Raw genomic sequence first — 16,883 nt, forward strand, 5'->3', positions numbered from 1 at the left:
AGGGAGGGGGCGGCCGGTCCGGGGTCCGCCGGGTTCGCGTCCGTCAGCACCGTACCACTTCAGCCTGCGGCCGCGTACCGAGCGCGGCAGACCTGAGCGGCAAGTTTTTCTTGCGGGTTGTGCGTTTCAGGTAGCCTGCAGAGATACAAAACGCGTGATAAAGCGTATTGACGGTGTTTGTAGGAAAGGGGTGGGAACAGGGCATGCGTGCTAAACATGGAGGAAGATGAAGAGGAAGACTACATGTCTGATTTATTTATTAAGTAAGTAGGTGGCTCTTTTTTTTCCCTCTTAAGTGATTGTAAACATGTTAAAAAAAAAAAAAGTGCTAATATTTGCTGGAATTACTAACTCAGACAGGATGTAAGGCCAGGCTTGCCCATGGTGAGGCGGATGAAGGAAGCTATTCAGAAAGAAGAAAAGCAAAAAGAAGCCAACGAGAAGAACAGACAAAAGAGTCTAAAAGAAGAAGAAAAAGAGAGACGTGACTTGGTATTGAAAAGTGCATTGGGCCATGAGAACAAAGGCTTTGCTTTGCTCCAGAAGATGGGCTACAAGAGCGGCCAGGCCCTTGGCAAAAGTGGTAAGCTTGTCACTGTCTGGAAGCGTGTGCCTATATTCAGGTGCTCGTTTATATTTTACAGACTGTAGCTGCCACTTCGTTTGTAGGCAGGGTCAATAAATGCCTCTCTGAGAGGCCTAGTGTTACTGAGCTGTGAATGTGTTGTGGCAGAACAAAAGGATGAGAGCAAATCTCTAAAAACTGAAATAAAAATGGTATGGACAACTGAGAGATGCAGGGGAAGCAGCAGTACTTGCTGTTCAGTAAGTGCGCTTCCATATGTGCATGCCTACAGGTATTGCATTATGGATGGTTTGATGGTCTTGCAAAGCTAACAGTGTTCCAAAAAAAGTCAGCCCTCTCTTTGAATTTATAGTTGGATTCTGAAGAAGAAATGGTGCACGCTGGCCTACCCTTAGGAAGCCTTAATAGATGAAGTAAAATCAGTAAAAGAAAAGTATCAATAACTGCTGTGCCAGTTCAGCATGTCTCTAGCAGACAATCGTCAAATGAACTGGCCCAGACAGATTCTTTTTATTCTTCATCTTTGTCAAGTTGTGAGATTCTAGAATGAAAAATGCTACAGAAGGCTGTAACAAAGCAGTCTTCATCACAGGTATGTTATACCTGTCGAGTCAACGCCATTTTCTTTCAGTTGGGTAGTGTCCTGAAAAAAGTATATAGCAATCCAGCAGGCAAGCCAAAAAAGAGAGGGAGTTCCAGTTCAGCTGGGTCATTTGTAATGCACTAAATGTACATTGACTTGGGATTTTTCAACTTCTAAGCAACAAAATCACAAGAAAATGTACATATTTAATGGCAAAAGCAGCTTGCCTACTTGAATATACTGCGCAAATCATAGTTTGATAAAGACCTGATTTCTTAAATGGACCTTTTTTTCCCTCGCAGGAGAAGGCATTGTTGAACCTATTCCTCTGAACATAAAAACAGGTTTGTGATACTTCCTAATTTATTTAGTTGGGTATCACAGCTTCTCAACTGCTTACGTTCATGTTTTGAACTTACATAGGCCGAAGTGGGCTTGGTCACGAGGAATTAAAAAAGCGAAAAGCTGAAGAAAAACTGGAAAACTATAGACAAAAACTCCATATGAAAGAACAAGCAAATGAACAAGCTGCAGATCAGTTCAGGTAAAACGATGTAACTGGTATTCCAAGCAGTGTCTAAACTATGATTCTTCTTATGCTTTAAGTTTGGTTATTCTTTTAATGTGTTACTATTTTTGAATGTTTTCAATGAGAGGTAAGAGTTGAAATACAGAGTAATTGTTTCTCAGTTCTAAAGCAAAAGCAGATGAATGCTGTAATGCTAAAAGTGTGTGCTGTATCATTTATTTTTGTAAATGTTAATAATGCAAACAATATACATAGTAAGTTTTCTCAAGTAATTTGCAACTTTTTAAATCAGAAAACCGTGTCGTCTTTTTTAATATAAAATCCACAGATAATCCTGAGCAATATTGCTACAATGGTTTTAAAAAATCAGGGTAAACTTGTTTAGGTTTTATTTGCTCCTGATTCGCTTTTTATATGTGGAGAAGAAAAGCCTAGGGAAGGCTGTATCTTTTGCAGATATTTAGCGAACCACTTTTTTCATGTCTTATGAAAACCTGGTGAAGAAACAAAGTTCAGTGTAGTGTGATCAAAAAAGCACTGTCTTGAAGGTATACTTCCCAGGAAATAAATGTGTGCTCCCACAGAAACAATGTCAGAAGGACTTCTTAACTTCAATGTTGTCCTGGTCTGAGAGAATTAGTAGGGCTATAATCTTAGATTTTCTATTTTAGAAAAGCTATCGACTGTAATGCATCTCACTGTTTGTCTGCCTGTTTATTTTAGCTATCTACTTTTTCTTAACAGAGTAAGATTCAAAAACAAACAAGAAGAACGTAAGATGGAAGGGGACCTCCGAAAAAGCCAGAGGGCCTGCCAGCAATTAGATACGCAAAAAGTGAGACCTATATTTTTGGGGGTTGGAAGGAAGGCTTATAGGTTAGAGACACAGGCTACAAAGAAAGTAGTGATTCAATTCCTAGAAGTTCTCTAAAATTGTGCGATAACTAGCCTGAAGTCTTGATGTTTGGCAACGCTTCAGTCCTTTTAAAGTATTTCAAAGTGTATGTTTGCACCATTAAGATATTTGAAGGTGTACACCAACCTCATGGTAACTTATGTGGGGACCCATGTTAATTTGTGTCATCAGAGCTCACCTGTTCTTGCTCCTGCATTCTTGTGGTTACTTTTGAGCTGTTCGCATATCTTTCAGTAGCCAAAGTCAGGCCATCCTAAATGACAGGGCTGTTTGCCTCCAGTGAGGGAGCAACATCATCACAGAATGGTTGACGTTGGAAGGGACTCTGGAGGTCATCTTGTCCAACCCTCTTGCTCAAGCAGGGTCACCTAAAGCTGGTTGTCCAGGACCATGTCCAGACAGCTCTTGAGTATCTCCAAGGATGGGGATCATCATTGAGGGAATCAGCAGATTCACCAAAGAAGCATTTAAACAAAAAACAAACCCAAAACAAAGTACCTTCCAGCTGCAAGGAATAACACGGGTAATAGCACTGAACTACTACAAATTTTTGCCACTTGAAAATTTCAAGTATTTTTCTTTTCTCTATTAACCTGTTAGAGGTTAATATTGCCTCGCAAGTTCTGCTGAGATTGTTTGATACTCCTTAGTCTGCTTCAAATGAAATCGGCTGAATTAGCTTAGATCATCTTTTTTGACTCTTTTTCCTTTAACTTTACCTGAGGTGGATTAGGAAGCAGTGTGTGATCTCTTGATAAAATAACTTGGGGCAGCATGTGTTCAACTGATAAAAAAGGGTATCTGTTCACAGCCTTGGTGTGAGATTATGTTGCTGTGTAACCATACACATACTGAACATGGATGGAATAGAACTTAATATTAGCATGCATTTACTTGTTTTAAAAAAAGTGAATAGTCCTTCTTGTGGACTGCTGTACTTAGTTTCCCACTACAGCTTTAGTAATTCTTGGTTATACTATACAGGAAAGTTTTATAACCTGTCTCACCTACTAGAAATTGGTTTTATCCAGCATCTTACAAGACAACCTACAAAGGCAGGTAATTTTCATTTAAAACCTTCATTATTTAAGGATATTGATGTTCCCAAGGAGACTTGGTATTGGCTAGAACCTGAAGAGGAAGACAAAAAGGATGAGGAAGACAAGGAAGATGAATGCACAAGCTCAGACTTAAATGTAAGCTCTGCAACTAAATTAATGGCTCGATTCAGAATTAGATTTAATATTCCTTTAAAAAGGATGTATGTATACATACATACATACATGTATAAAGGATATATGTACACATGTCATTTTCCAAGCTGTAGTGAATGGCCTCTTTGCAATATTAGAGCAGCAATTTTTATAGCAGTTGCATGATAAAATATAAAACATTAAACCACTGATTTATTGCTCATCTGTTTTGAAGCCGATCTTTGGAAAAAGTAGCCTAGAAATTAAATTCTAAACATTTTTGTGTCTTAGCCAAGATACGCAAGATCACATATTTGATCAAAGTTACTTGCTTTTGAGTTTTAATTTTGGATGCTCCATCTCATATCTTAGGCTGAATTTTAGAATCACTAAGTAGTTTCTGAAAATGCTTCACAGATTAGCTGAAGATGGATACTGAAAATTCACATTTTTTGAGAACTAGATTACACAGCTGTTGTTAGTCTTATGTGTTGGATTTGCAGAGATTAGGTGTGAAAAATTCCACCAAAAATATCATATACTTGAATTAAGGTAGCTAGATAATATTTTTAGCTCTCTCTTCAGTGCAGGTTTCTTAGCTGGAAAGAAGGATGAGCAAACAACAGCCACTAACTTTTCAGAGATCGTGAACTCCTGTGCTGTATGCTACAAATTTGGGAAACTTCATGCCTTACTGAGCTACAGTATTGTGTAGCTTTTCCATAGCAAAAGGTTAAACAATCTATTTTAGCAAAGCTAGTAGCTCAAACTGTTTTATGTCACGTGAGCCCCAGATCATTGCATACCTGTACATATCTCTAGGTATCAGAAAAGCTACACATCCTGACTGCCTATTTGAGAGAAGAACACTTCTACTGCATTTGGTGTGGAACAACCTATGAAGGTAAGGGTAAACCTGTTTTGTAAGTGTTTTACTTTGCTTATGCAGCTAGACTCAAATAGTACAATATATCCTTTCTGTTTCTCTTACTGCAGTCTTTTAAATCTACATAGCAAACTTTCCTTCCAGGCTGCTCATTTTTGCACAAAGCTTCGTATGTTTCGATTATAAGCCAATTTTTAGGTGTCTACATGCACCAAAAAAAACCCCCAACCCAACTACCAACCATACTGGCACTTATTTGAATTGGTATTCATATTAATTTTGTTTTGAGAAAACAAATATTCAAGTATTAAAACTAGTACCATAAAAAGCTGTGAAAGCTTGCAGGTGTTTCTGAAACAGTTAGAACACTATCCAGTTTCACTGCACCAAAGAGGGTAAAATTTGTGTTCACTGTTTTAAAACAAAGCGTGGAATTAGTAACTTGCAAACCTTCTTGAGTGCTTTTTAATCTGTTTTACATGGATTCTTCAAATAATTCTAGCAACTTTTTTTTTTCCCTCCTCTGAGCTGGAATTGCTCACTTTTTCTCTGCTTATCCTGTAGACTATGAAGATTTATCGTCAAACTGCCCTGGAGACAGTGCTGCAGATCATGACTAAAGCTTTTCTAAAGGAAGGAGTCCTAGATAAGTATGTATAGTTCATAATATCTTTTTAGAAGGTTCGGAGCTGTGCCAGAGTGAAGAATTCACACCAAAGTATGCAGAAGAATAGTTATGTTGACAGGTTAAACTCACATTTCTGAAGCATCTTGGAGATTTTCTGCTTGATGCACAATTTAATAGGAATTAAAACTTTGCATTTATAATTGAACTACCATAATTGAGAAGCAGGTTAAGCCTTCCACAGTCTTCGGTTATGCCCTGCCCAACTGAACAAGATCAGCTGGTAATAAAATTCAGGTTTGAGTAAGGGAATAAATATTGGCTAGTTACTCTGTTGTATAATGAACCAATATTCTGTTGTACGTAAAGGTGCATATTTTGCATAACTAAATAGTACCGGATCATGTTGTTGGTTTTTTGTTTTTATATAAAAAAATACACTTTAATAGACCTTTTATTTTTAGGGAACAGCAGTTGCTAGTGTAAACAGTCATTAATAGAAAGGTACTGCTGAAGTATACAAAGACTACCAAAAAAAAGTACCAAAAACTACTGGGACAAGCTCAATATTACTTATCAGTAAGGAGGTAATGGTATTATGGGTGCTCTGTCCAAGAACTGTAAAGGGTATTCAGCCAAAGTTTGTGACGTATCAATTTTCATATTATAAGATTAGTTTTATGGGTGAAAGGGAAGAGGAAGTGGAACTAGTGGTGTTTTGTCTGTGTCAGGATATCGTTTCTCCCAGACCTTGACCACTGCAAAGAAATACTAATTAGTCCAGAATAGTGAAATGCTCTGTGTATTTGTGATTCATGATAAGGAGAAAAAAACAACTTCAGGCCTTACAAGAGGATGTAAAATCAGATTCTTATTTAGCAACAAATACTTGCAGCAGATCAGCAATAATTACCATAGGAATATAAAAAATACTACGCATTCATTTGTATTATTCCTTTTAACCGAGCACATCCACAACCTGCGTTTCCAGGTAAAAATCGCAAGTGATTCCTTGCAGAAGTATGCTGTCCTGGTCTGCAGCTGATGGGCGTGAATGGTGATGTGACTGTTTTGGCTGACAAGCTCCTCAGTGGCGGGAAGGCAAAGCACCAAGGAGGAGACATATCCTAAGTCTTGCTGTTGCTTCTGACATTTACTTTATCAATTTCAACAGACATCAAACTCTGGATTTAAACATGGTCTGAAAGCCTTTTAAAAGGGCATTTACAGAGTACGAGGTTTAAGTAAGTCGTTTTTATCAACAGACGTAAGCAACTCAAGTATTTGAGATGCAGAGTATCTTCCTGAAGAGTCTCTTGAAAGCATCTTTTTGATTATGGGTGCCTGCAAAAAGAAATTAAATGTCAATAAATTATTTTTTATGAGTAAATAAACTAACTGAAATAATGCATTAAAAACCCATACCTTTGTTGGAAATTGGGTAGTGAAGTCCTCTGGAAATTTACCTTCTCTAACGTCAGGCCATATCTGAAATTCATAAAAGAGAACAGTTTCAGTATGTTTCCATTGATTATATTTTTGCATCTCACTTTATGACCCATATAATTTACTGAAGTAATTAGCAAAATACAAATCTACAGAAAGGTAAGGCTTCAAAAAGAAAGTAACTATAAACAGTTTGAAAGTTTTTTGCATTTAGTTGTACTTTGTTTTGGTTTTAAGGTCTTTTTATCAACTGTTGTCCCTTTCTAAGCTTAAAAGCTTCACGCTCTATAATGACGTGTCTGTTTCAGCAATCCTCTCTATTTCAGAACCATTATCCTTCTTTCCTTAATTTAAAAGTAGTGGGTTTATATCCTCTTACCACATTTTAAAAAAAAAAAAAAAAACAAAACGCAAGACAACTAGATTTCCTACTTTGGATGCTACTATTTGCAAGGCAAGCAAGTGTGCTTCCTCCCTTTTACCTTGTTCAGTACCTAATAATGTGCCAAGTACCAAGAAAAAGCAAAAGACACACGAAAGATACCTTTTCAAAAAAAGCTTAAGTAACACTGGTTTTCTTTTTGAAATAACATGTTTTTCAATTAAAGCTATGTATTCCAAATCACTTTTGTTTTCATTTTGGAAAACTGCAGGTGTTCTGGCTTATAGAAACTTTGTTCTTGCTCCGCTGTGCAGTGAAGATGAGAGCGTGGCGGAGACAAAACTCTCCCATTCATAATTTTTATTTTCTAAAACTAGAAAAATAGTCCCTTCAAATGCTCTGATCAAACAAAGATTTATCAGAAACTTGAAATCTTTTTTGCTAGACGTTATTCTTTAGCATGCTCAGGCTTTAATGTGTATGTCAGTAGGACGTAAGTGAAATAAAACCAGTAATACTTCTTCAGTTATTACATTTCAAGCGAGGTGTGAGGACTTACGGGCCTTACAGAAATGAATCAAGGGGAAAATGTAAATAGAGACAGTACTCTAGATATACAGATTCCTTCTAGCGTACAATCAGCGTGCAATACCAGCAGCAAGGCAAAACGATGACAGTGAGACTTTTTTTTTAATTTAAAGATTACATACCGTAGCTTTCCTATGACAACTGAACGCCGAAAGAATTTCAAACCAAATTAATCCCAGTGCATAAATGTCTACTTCCGTTCCATAGCTGTCCCCGCACTACAAAGATTAGAACAAGAACAATATAAGCATCAAATCCAACTGGACAGCACTTCTTAAAGCAAAATTTGAAGTCAGTAGAAATTTCCACCCCAATGCTACAGGACTGGCCCTGCTTGATCTTCTTATTAATTGTTAACCCTTTCTGCTACAAACCTGTTAAATAGCGACTATGATGTCCCATTGAACACGCTGAAATTAAGACTTCTACAGACCTATACAGACAAGGCATGCCAACATACCTCTGTCACAAATAATGAAACATACAGAAGGACTCAAATGCCACCGTTAACAGAGGTCCTAAATTCACATTGAAATCCATGGCTGGCAGCCTGGTTTTGCAAGAGCGTTCCTTACAGCACGCAGTGTCAGACCCTGTAGGTTAGCACAGCGAAATAAATCGCCATGCTTGCAGACAGCTTTCTCCAGAATAGAGTTACCCTCCTATACAGTCGTACCAGGGAAATTTAGGCAACTTGGTTTAGTACTGAGATTAGGATTGAGAATACCCAATGCTGAGTTCATAATGCAAATCTAGTTACAGAGACACTAATGTAGGAGGATAATTACCTGTTCTGGAGCCATATATGATTTTGTTCCTCTGTTCTCAGTCAAAGTCCCATACGCCACAGAAGTCACAAGACCAAAGTCACCTATTTTTATTTTATCTTCATGTGATATTAATATATTCTGAGGCTATATATATATTAAAAAAAAAAAAAACACAAACCACCATATGACCACGGTTTATCGTCAAGCGTAATCAGCCACAGAAGTGCTCCCCATAAAATTTGGTAATTGTTCACAGAAATTAGCATTAAGAAACTGATGGGGTGGGAAACAGAAAAAAGTTCAATTTTTAAAAACACAAACTAAATTTAAAGTAGTACATGCCACAGTAACTGCAACTTCTTTTTCCACTAGCTCAGTCATAACTGTATCATGCTTTAATGTTTTTCAAATACATTGTGCATATAACATTTCATATCCAGAAGTGCCCTTTAGTCTTCAGTCCTAACCCTGGGCTTTGATACGCTCGGGCAAAGCATTTAGGCTCACGTGGAATTCCACTCAAATCATAGTTTCTCTTAGGCACAGCAGGATTATCTGTACTAAGTCAATTGCAGAGTTAGGGCTTACTAGGGGCAACTCACAGTATTACTTTTAAGTTTCCATTGAACATCCCATTGTTAAATTCAACAAAGTCATAAGCAACTAAAAATACAATTGTATATGCTTGGATGAAGTTTCCCAAAGAAGATAAGGAAACTACATTTCTGAATGTTACTAAAACAAAACCAAACAGCCTCATGCTATCTTTTACTCAGAGAAGCTCTGGTGGACTATAAGTCCAGGAGAGACTTAATATTTAACAGGAAGAGATCTTTGTGTCAAGAATGCCCAATGCAGTTCTTGTGTTCAAGTTTGACTATGTCCACACAGTACCTACACCTGGCTACACTGTCTGAAGACTCTGCTCATACCAGGTGCAAATGGGATTCATCTCAGCTTGAACCTGTCCTGCAGCTTTGATTCTGGGACATGCAGATCTCAGATGGCCAAGCATCTAAGCTGATGGCAGATCAAAGTGGGGAGAAAAGTTCCTAAATTCAAATGCAGACAGACAAGTTAGCAATAGGACTTGGAAGCCAGTTACGGCCAGATGCCATGGATAAGGGGCTGGGGCAGCAGATTCGCAGGAATAGGGAAAAGTAGGAGATTGAGCTGAGATGAAAAGAAAGTAGGACTGAAGGAGCAAGAAAATACAAAGCACATAGAGTGGAAAGAGCTACGAGTTAATGGGTGAGGAGAGAAGGCACTTATTAGGCCTCTTTTTCCCAGGCATCTAGGGAAAATAATGAGTGTATATTTGTGGTTTGTTCCCGTATTGTAGCAATAAGTGTGATAGAAAAGCTCTAGAAGATATGAACGTATCTGTCCGTAAGACAAGATTCTACAAGTGGGCAGTGAACATGATCTGGAGCTACAGACTTGTGAATGCATTTGTGAATGCAATATGCAAAAGATTTCAATCTCTGGCTCAAGAAGTCCATAAACTTCAGTTTACTGGAAATCTTGAGAGGAAGGGAGTATGCGTCAAGGACAGCATCACTCTGTCATCTCTCAGCTCGAATACTCTCTAGGTGTTTGGAATTAGCCGCTATACAGGGAGAACAGTATCCCAGGTCAACATTTAATGTGACCTACTGCAGCCGTTTTTAGGAACACCACCACACTAATGACTTTTTTACAAAACGAGTGATTTAAAACTCTGTAAGCAACATTATAGCTGTCATACGAAGCCCTGAAAGCTTGCAACTTTGTCCTTTATAATCTCTATATTGAAATAAAATCTTTTTATGATTGTACACTTGTAGAGACTGAAATTCTATCAAAAAAGTAGCATTCAAATATTTGTATGCATACGTGACACAAGCAACTAGAGTGTGTTGTTATCAAACACAGTATGTATTAGCATAGATAAACTATCCCTTTAAAATATGGCAAGAGCAAACTTCCTAGACTCAGCTTTTCACTTTCTTTCTTTTAATTATTTTATCACGTGAAGTTGGTATTTCTTTAACCAATAGACAGTCTTGTGACCCAGTAACACGTAATACACTGAAAATGCCTGTTAACTGATGACTACTGATTTTTTGAACTACTGCATTCTGAGATCCTCCAGTTTACCTTCTGATTTTAGGATAAAGTCCAGCCAGTTGCTGGAAAAAATTAATCACTAGCAATATCAGAAGAGGCACACTACTAGGGTACATAATAGACTAAACAAAGACTGGAACAATTTAACATTTTCTGAAATTCCAATAAGTACTATTTTTATCTTTTTTTTTTTTAATTACCTATCCTACTTACCTTGAGGTCTCGATGAATTAACTCTTTAGAATGAATATATTTCACTCCTTTCAGTATTTGTAAAAATTTGTTTTGTGCCATCTGATCATACGTTTGGTCTCGTCCATTCTTTTCAATCCAGTTTTCCAAAGTCCCTTGTTCACATAATTCCATTTGGATGAAAAGACAGGAAATTTTTTTGTCTGACTTCTGCCTGCAAAAGAAAATTATATACCATATTGAAACTGGCAAGATACAATTCCTCCCAAGCCATCAGTGATTCTCAGGTTCCTCTTCTTTGAAAAACCTTTTTGTTAATTATTATTTTTGGAGTTCCCCAAAACAAAGTCTGCAAGTTTCTGATTTTAAAAAACATCCTAGACCAATTTGTACTAGATATAAATACATAGAACTGCAAACCAAAGAATCCCTGCTCAGTTGCTACATACCCCTGGAATATTCCTAACGTTTTGCTTGCTTCCTTGTTCACACTGGAAGTTTTCCGAGTGCCCAAATTCTGCTCCCCTTGTATCTAGAGGCATGTCCTATACAGGAAGAAATAGTACTGTCCTTGGCTCCCATCTTGCCCTCTAGGAGCTGCTGCAAGTCCCTGGCAGGTATTCTCTGTTCTGCTCAACAAACGCAGCGTTAGCCTTCCCCTCCTACCCAGCATGATCACATTCCTTCAACCTCTGTCCCTTCAAGAAGGTAGTGCGGTGACCACCTTTGACATCAGTCTGCGAGCTAGAGAAACCCTTCTGAGAGCTCACTCTGAAGAGTTCCCTCACCATCAGCCCATAGGATAGGCGGAGGCTGGAGATGGTGAGGGGAAGGACGATGTGAAGAGGAGGAGGCACCACTTTTTCCTACTTGCACTGTGTGACCTGGGTGCCCTGAAATAAAGCTGCCTGAGGTACTGAAAGAACAAGCATTAAGTGGCTCGGGCCTCTGTAGCCTCGAGGTCAGGGCACTAAGTGGAATTCCAGGCTGGGACCTCAGCTTTGAAGACTTTTTTTCTGTCTCTTACCCAATAACTGTTCAATATAAAATGCCTGAGTGATATTGAGATGCCAACATATTAATGGTTGGATTTTGACACAAGACTTTTTTCCCCCCATTTTATTCCTTATTTACTGAGCACACTGGACAGATACCACGCCAACTATAATTTTGACTCCACTAATATTTTATGGCTCTAGGTAAGTGTGGCAACCTATCTAAAGGGTATGAATTTACAGCTAGTGAAAAAAGCTTACCACAGAAGCTTTGAAAACTTAATAACCTAACTTGCGAGTAAAACTCTCACCACTGCTGTCCGAGAAATCTTAGTGTTGAAAGACTACCTCTAAATGAAAGAGCATTTCATTTTGTATTTCTGGTCTCAACAATCAAAACTGTTGCAGGCATCATGGTTAAAACGCTAACTTAGAGAAATAAGTAAATCTATGAGAGCTACTGGCTGACCAGTACTTATTAAAAAAAGGAAACTTCCGATCAGGAATTTGGCAGCCAACCGCCAGACAATTTTTTAGTTTCTGTTGTTAATTCTAGCCCCAAATTTTGAGTTCTGCATTCTTACAGTCCTTTATAGATTCAGCAAGTTCTGTATATTAAGAGAGAGGAGAAAGATAAAATTACATGATGTATCTTACTCATCAAGGAAAAGAAGATATAGATATACTTAATTATATATGACCTGCTGCTGAAAAGTACTGTGCCTTTTTTCCTAACAGTAAGTATGTTAAGTATGTGTATGCATTTATATTTGTACAATGATTTATAACCGATCATCAGCCTTTCTTTTTACAATACAAAATTCACTATGGCAAACAAGTTTGTGAGTGCAAACTACTATCTTGTAGTTACCTTGAGTCTGGATACGTTACATGGTCATACCCTTTCCAGCTACAATAATACCGCACTATGTTTTCGTGGTCAAGTCCTGCAAGTGCTTTTACTTCACGGTTTACATTTCTATTTGGAGGAGAAAAAAAACAAAACCAAAAACAAATGGCATTTCCCTATAAAAATTTAATACTAAGTTAAATAAAAGACATGATATCAAGTAGCAGTATACAGATAGTTTTACATTAATTTAGAAAAGAACATAATATTCTCCTTCACACAAGTTCAAAATTGTAGTTCAAAATTCTGTGGGTTTTCTTTCATCTGCTCAGTTATTCAAAGTGCAAAAATGTTTTAACCCTATTAGAAATGAAAGCCCCACTCAAAAAAAGCTGAAAAAAGCAGATAGTTGCAATGCGTAATTACATTAGGGAGCCAAACACAATGTAGCAAACATCCATGTTTTCTTTTCACCTCTGTGAAGTTTGTTTACATATACAGAGGTCAGTGTAAATACTCATGAAGAACTATTACTAAATTTGGCCTGCACTTGTTGTTGTAACATTGCCTAGTGAAGTAAGTTCAAACCCATCAGCAGACCAGCAGTCTTTATTTGAAGAATCAGTAGAATGTTTTTTAGTATAGTTTCAGGATTGCAATACAAATGAAAATAACATATATTTGTGAAGAACACAAGAATTTGAAGGGCAGTTACACAATGTAAGGGACAAGTATCTCCAACAACTCGAAACTTTTCAAATAGATTACCTAAAAGAAATTCAAGTTTTTCAGCTGCTGATACAATACTCCACTAGGTACTGGTTACAGAAAATTACTTTTAAAATAAATTAAGATCATCAGTCTCTGTTGAGATTTATAAAGGACAAGTAACACGGTGTGAGAATAATGACTACATGGGTCATATAGAAAGCATTTTCCAATTACAAACCACAAAATGTATTACTTTCGTTTTTCTCTATTTTCCCTAATTATAGTCATTATGCATTACTGATGTGTAAATTTTCCATGTAACCTGTCAAAAGTAACACTGCTGCTTTCAATGTTGTATTAATCGGCAAGTTTTCTTCACACACATTTTGCGATATTAATAACCAGAGCTCTAGTGTGTTCAGGGAAAGTAGAACTTAACAAATCTACTTTTTTACAGCTGCGTCTGAAATTATTCCAGTGCATGCAAAAATTAACAAAGTTGCATGCCATTTTCAGCTTCACTTAGAACTAAAGAAAACAGTTTACCAGAAAGAATGGACAATTAATAATGAAAAATTGCTTAAATGCTCCTAGGATTATTAAAGAGACAAAACAAAGTACTAAAATCTTGATTAAGGTTGTCCTAAAATAAAAAACAGAAGTAAATATACAGTACGTACCTTCTGAATTGAACTCGTTTGACTGCGTAGGTTCTCTCATCAAGCTTTCCTGTTGCTTTGAAAACATTCCCAAAACCACCTTCACCAATAGGCTCTATATTTTTAAAACCCTCAAGAAATCTTAAAAAAAAAAAATATATATATATATATAACTTAAGTATACTTAACATTAAATTTACAAGATATAAAAACAATCCTGAGATCTAATACATCTGCTGAAATATCATTCTACAGGGATCACTCAACACCTATACAGGTCTAAATCATAGTCTCGCAGGTTAAAAAAACAAAGGAAACTGACTCTTGAAAGCACGTAGGGCGATTACCCTCACATCTTCACACAAATGACTTTTGGTTGTAAGTATTAAATATCATTGCATGTCAGTTGCTATACTACAGTTGAAATTTCCAGAAAAAAAATAATATCTCAAATACCAATTTTCTTTGAAAGTGATTTTTACAGCAGTATTTTCCCACATTCTGTTATAAATTAACAAACAAATCCAGACCACTACATACTGTAAATGCCCTACAGATCTTATTAAAAAAAAAATCCTTCTTACCTTTCATTCACAGTGTATGGACTTCCATTCTCCTCACTGGTCTTTGTGTCCAAATCTGGCAAACTTTCATCTGAATCTGACTTTTTTTTTTCCTCTTTCTCGTTTCTTGCATTATCAAAATTAGCTGCCAATTTTCTTTAACAAGGATAAAAGCAAAACTTATAATGAGCTGTTTCTCTAATACGTGACAAGAGAAAAGAAATGTACCTCCCAATAGTGGCATTTCTTTGCTAGGTATAGAAACACTAAAGTGGTTTGCAATATAGTTTATGGGAGATAGCAACCTAGAAATAAACACGTACCTTTTAGATTTCAGGGCAGAATTTCGTGCGTTTCCATACATGAAAAAGAGAAGGAAACCTAACTGAGATATCCTGAATATTTTCACTATGCTTAGTTTAAAATGTGTCTGAGAATGTATCTAGGAATTGTCTATAAATGTGTTCATACCTTATACAAACAAAGTACTAAGAATGAAGCCGTATCTTAGCTTAAAATTTTTCACATCTGCTATGTATGACATCATCATTCCTCCCACAGAAAAATATGAGCTTAGTTTGATCCCCTTTCTTGGGAGTACTGCCCATTTGGTCAACAGTACATAAATTGGGTCCACAGTACAGAAGTGAATGACTAATGGTTAACAGTAAGAGAGTATTGAATATTCTTAGGAAAAATGCACGTGTTTTCTAGTAATTAGCAGATAAAGGAACAAACTGATCCTACACTCTGACAAGAAGCTTGCTCTGTTCGGGGTCTAAAATGTAATTATGAGGAAGACCATTTTCATACTATACCTGAGAAGGTGAAGGCTTTTCACATACTGCCATGTCTTTCATTTTTTCTACCAAATTTGCAGCTGAGTCTTTAAAGCAAATACTGCTGTTACTGAAAAATAATAGAGTAGTTTTAGGTGAAAATAATGCAATCATAAATAAAATGATTACCACAAGAAAAAAAGAAGCATAAAAAAATACACAGTTTTTAAAAGCAAACCTGAAAAAGCATTAACACTCATGACTGATTTAAACTACAAAACTTTATGCTGGAAAGCAAAAAAACCAATAACATTTTGTAATATACTCCTCCATTTCTATGATACGATATCATGATATCTAGATACCTAGATATGATATATATTCTATTATATCCTTTAATTAAACAGGTAAAATACAGATGCTTATTTCAAGGCAGTGCAGCCATCTCTAGCATTGTACGTATCAGCTTGCTTTACAATCGCACAAAGAACATAAAAGAAATGGTAGTGGCACTACAGTCAAATTAACTGCTGGACACAAAAGGCTTGACCTAGGGTTCCCAAATCACAAATGAAACTTTATGCATGCTCATTTTCTTTCGCCAAGCAAATTTTTCCCCTGGTGGAAATGAAGACTTATGGAGAATGAAAAATGAAAAAAAAAAACCAGAGAAGAAAGCAGAATGTGGAGCACAGGAAAGTACCGAAATTGAATTATATTGACTTCGCAAATGTGTCACAATAGGAAAACGAGTGTTAAAAATGGCATGAAATAATGCTACTGAATGAGGTAGGTTATTCCGATTACGTCACAGTAAAAATGCTTCTGAAAGAACTACTCACGGCAAAATATAAATATATCAGAAAGCTCTAAAATTATTATAGGCTAACCCTTAAGGACTCAAATAAAATTGCACAAGTACAACAAATTTTGCTCTGAAGTCTAAGAAACATAAGCTCAAATTAAATGGCTTTATACTGCAATAAAGAAACGATGACAGTTTTTATTTAGAACTAGACCACATGACCCTCTAAAATTAGTAAATACATTTTATTATCACATTATCAGTGAACGCAACTTACTCCAAGTCAGACTGAGTTGGCACTTGAGAGGAATTACTATGTTCACTAAATGTAGAATTCCTGTTAGTTTTTTCACTTCCCAGCTGAAAAAAGGAACAAGAATGGTTAACAAAACCACGTGAAAAAATCCCTAGTGCAAAAGATGCCATTCAAAGAGGGGGGAGGGAAGATGACAAGGTCCTAAATGGAAGTTGTTAGCTGCAGGGAACATCCAACGCCCATATGCAACTGTATCAGAAATAGTGTGGCCAGCAGGAGCAGGGAAGCGATTGTGCCCCTGTACTCGGCACTGGTGAGGCCGCACCTCGAATACTGTGTTCCGTTTTGGGCCCCTCACTACAAGAAGGACGTTGAGGTGTTGGAACGTGTCCAGAGAAGGGCAATGAAGCTGGTGAGGGGTCTGGAGAACAAGTCTTATGAGGAGCGGCTGAGGGAACTG

The 16,883-nt window shown here is 36.9% G+C and overlaps 2 protein-coding genes across 5 annotated transcripts in view; one reads left to right on the forward strand and one right to left on the reverse strand.

The window, feature by feature from the left end:
• Positions 1 to 51: 51 nt before the first annotated feature.
• On the forward strand, positions 52 to 6,540 carry GPATCH11 (G patch domain containing 11). Of its 4 annotated transcripts, none has more exons than XM_009331043.1 (9): positions 56 to 263; positions 357 to 583; positions 1,472 to 1,513; positions 1,593 to 1,713; positions 2,443 to 2,533; positions 3,706 to 3,810; positions 4,630 to 4,711; positions 5,258 to 5,343; positions 6,286 to 6,540. In XM_009331043.1, the coding sequence occupies exons 1-8, from the start codon at positions 217 to 219 to the stop codon at positions 5,311 to 5,313; spliced, it is 771 nt and encodes a 256-aa protein (XP_009329318.1). In that variant the 5' UTR covers positions 56 to 216; the 3' UTR covers positions 5,314 to 5,343; positions 6,286 to 6,540. The 4 variants fall into 4 exon arrangements, with proteins under 4 accessions (XP_009329320.1, XP_009329318.1, XP_009329319.1 ...); XM_009331042.1 differs by having other exon boundaries at positions 57 to 263; positions 6,310 to 6,539; XM_009331044.1 differs by lacking the exon at positions 6,286 to 6,540 and having other exon boundaries at positions 5,258 to 6,168.
• Positions 6,107 to 16,883, reverse strand: part of EIF2AK2 (eukaryotic translation initiation factor 2-alpha kinase 2) — a 19,308-nt gene continuing 8,531 nt past the window's right edge. The window contains exons 5-15 of the mRNA XM_009331041.1: positions 16,445 to 16,527; positions 15,402 to 15,492; positions 14,907 to 14,941; positions 14,605 to 14,739; positions 14,042 to 14,161; positions 12,672 to 12,779; positions 10,827 to 11,019; positions 8,523 to 8,648; positions 7,857 to 7,952; positions 6,744 to 6,806; positions 6,107 to 6,662 (exon numbers count right to left, since the gene is read on the reverse strand). Of these exons, the coding sequence (XP_009329316.1) occupies positions 6,543 to 6,662; positions 6,744 to 6,806; positions 7,857 to 7,952; positions 8,523 to 8,648; positions 10,827 to 11,019; positions 12,672 to 12,779; positions 14,042 to 14,161; positions 14,605 to 14,739; positions 14,907 to 14,941; positions 15,402 to 15,492; positions 16,445 to 16,527 (1,170 nt within the window). The 3' untranslated portion in view covers positions 6,107 to 6,542. The remainder of the gene's footprint in view (positions 6,663 to 6,743; positions 6,807 to 7,856; positions 7,953 to 8,522; positions 8,649 to 10,826; positions 11,020 to 12,671; positions 12,780 to 14,041; positions 14,162 to 14,604; positions 14,740 to 14,906; positions 14,942 to 15,401; positions 15,493 to 16,444; positions 16,528 to 16,883) is intronic.

The sequence above is a fragment of the Pygoscelis adeliae genome, unplaced genomic scaffold (genome assembly GCF_000699105.1).
Source record: "Pygoscelis adeliae isolate BGI_AS28 unplaced genomic scaffold, ASM69910v1 Scaffold218, whole genome shotgun sequence".
In the NCBI taxonomy this organism is placed as follows: domain Eukaryota; kingdom Metazoa; phylum Chordata; class Aves; order Sphenisciformes; family Spheniscidae; genus Pygoscelis; species Pygoscelis adeliae.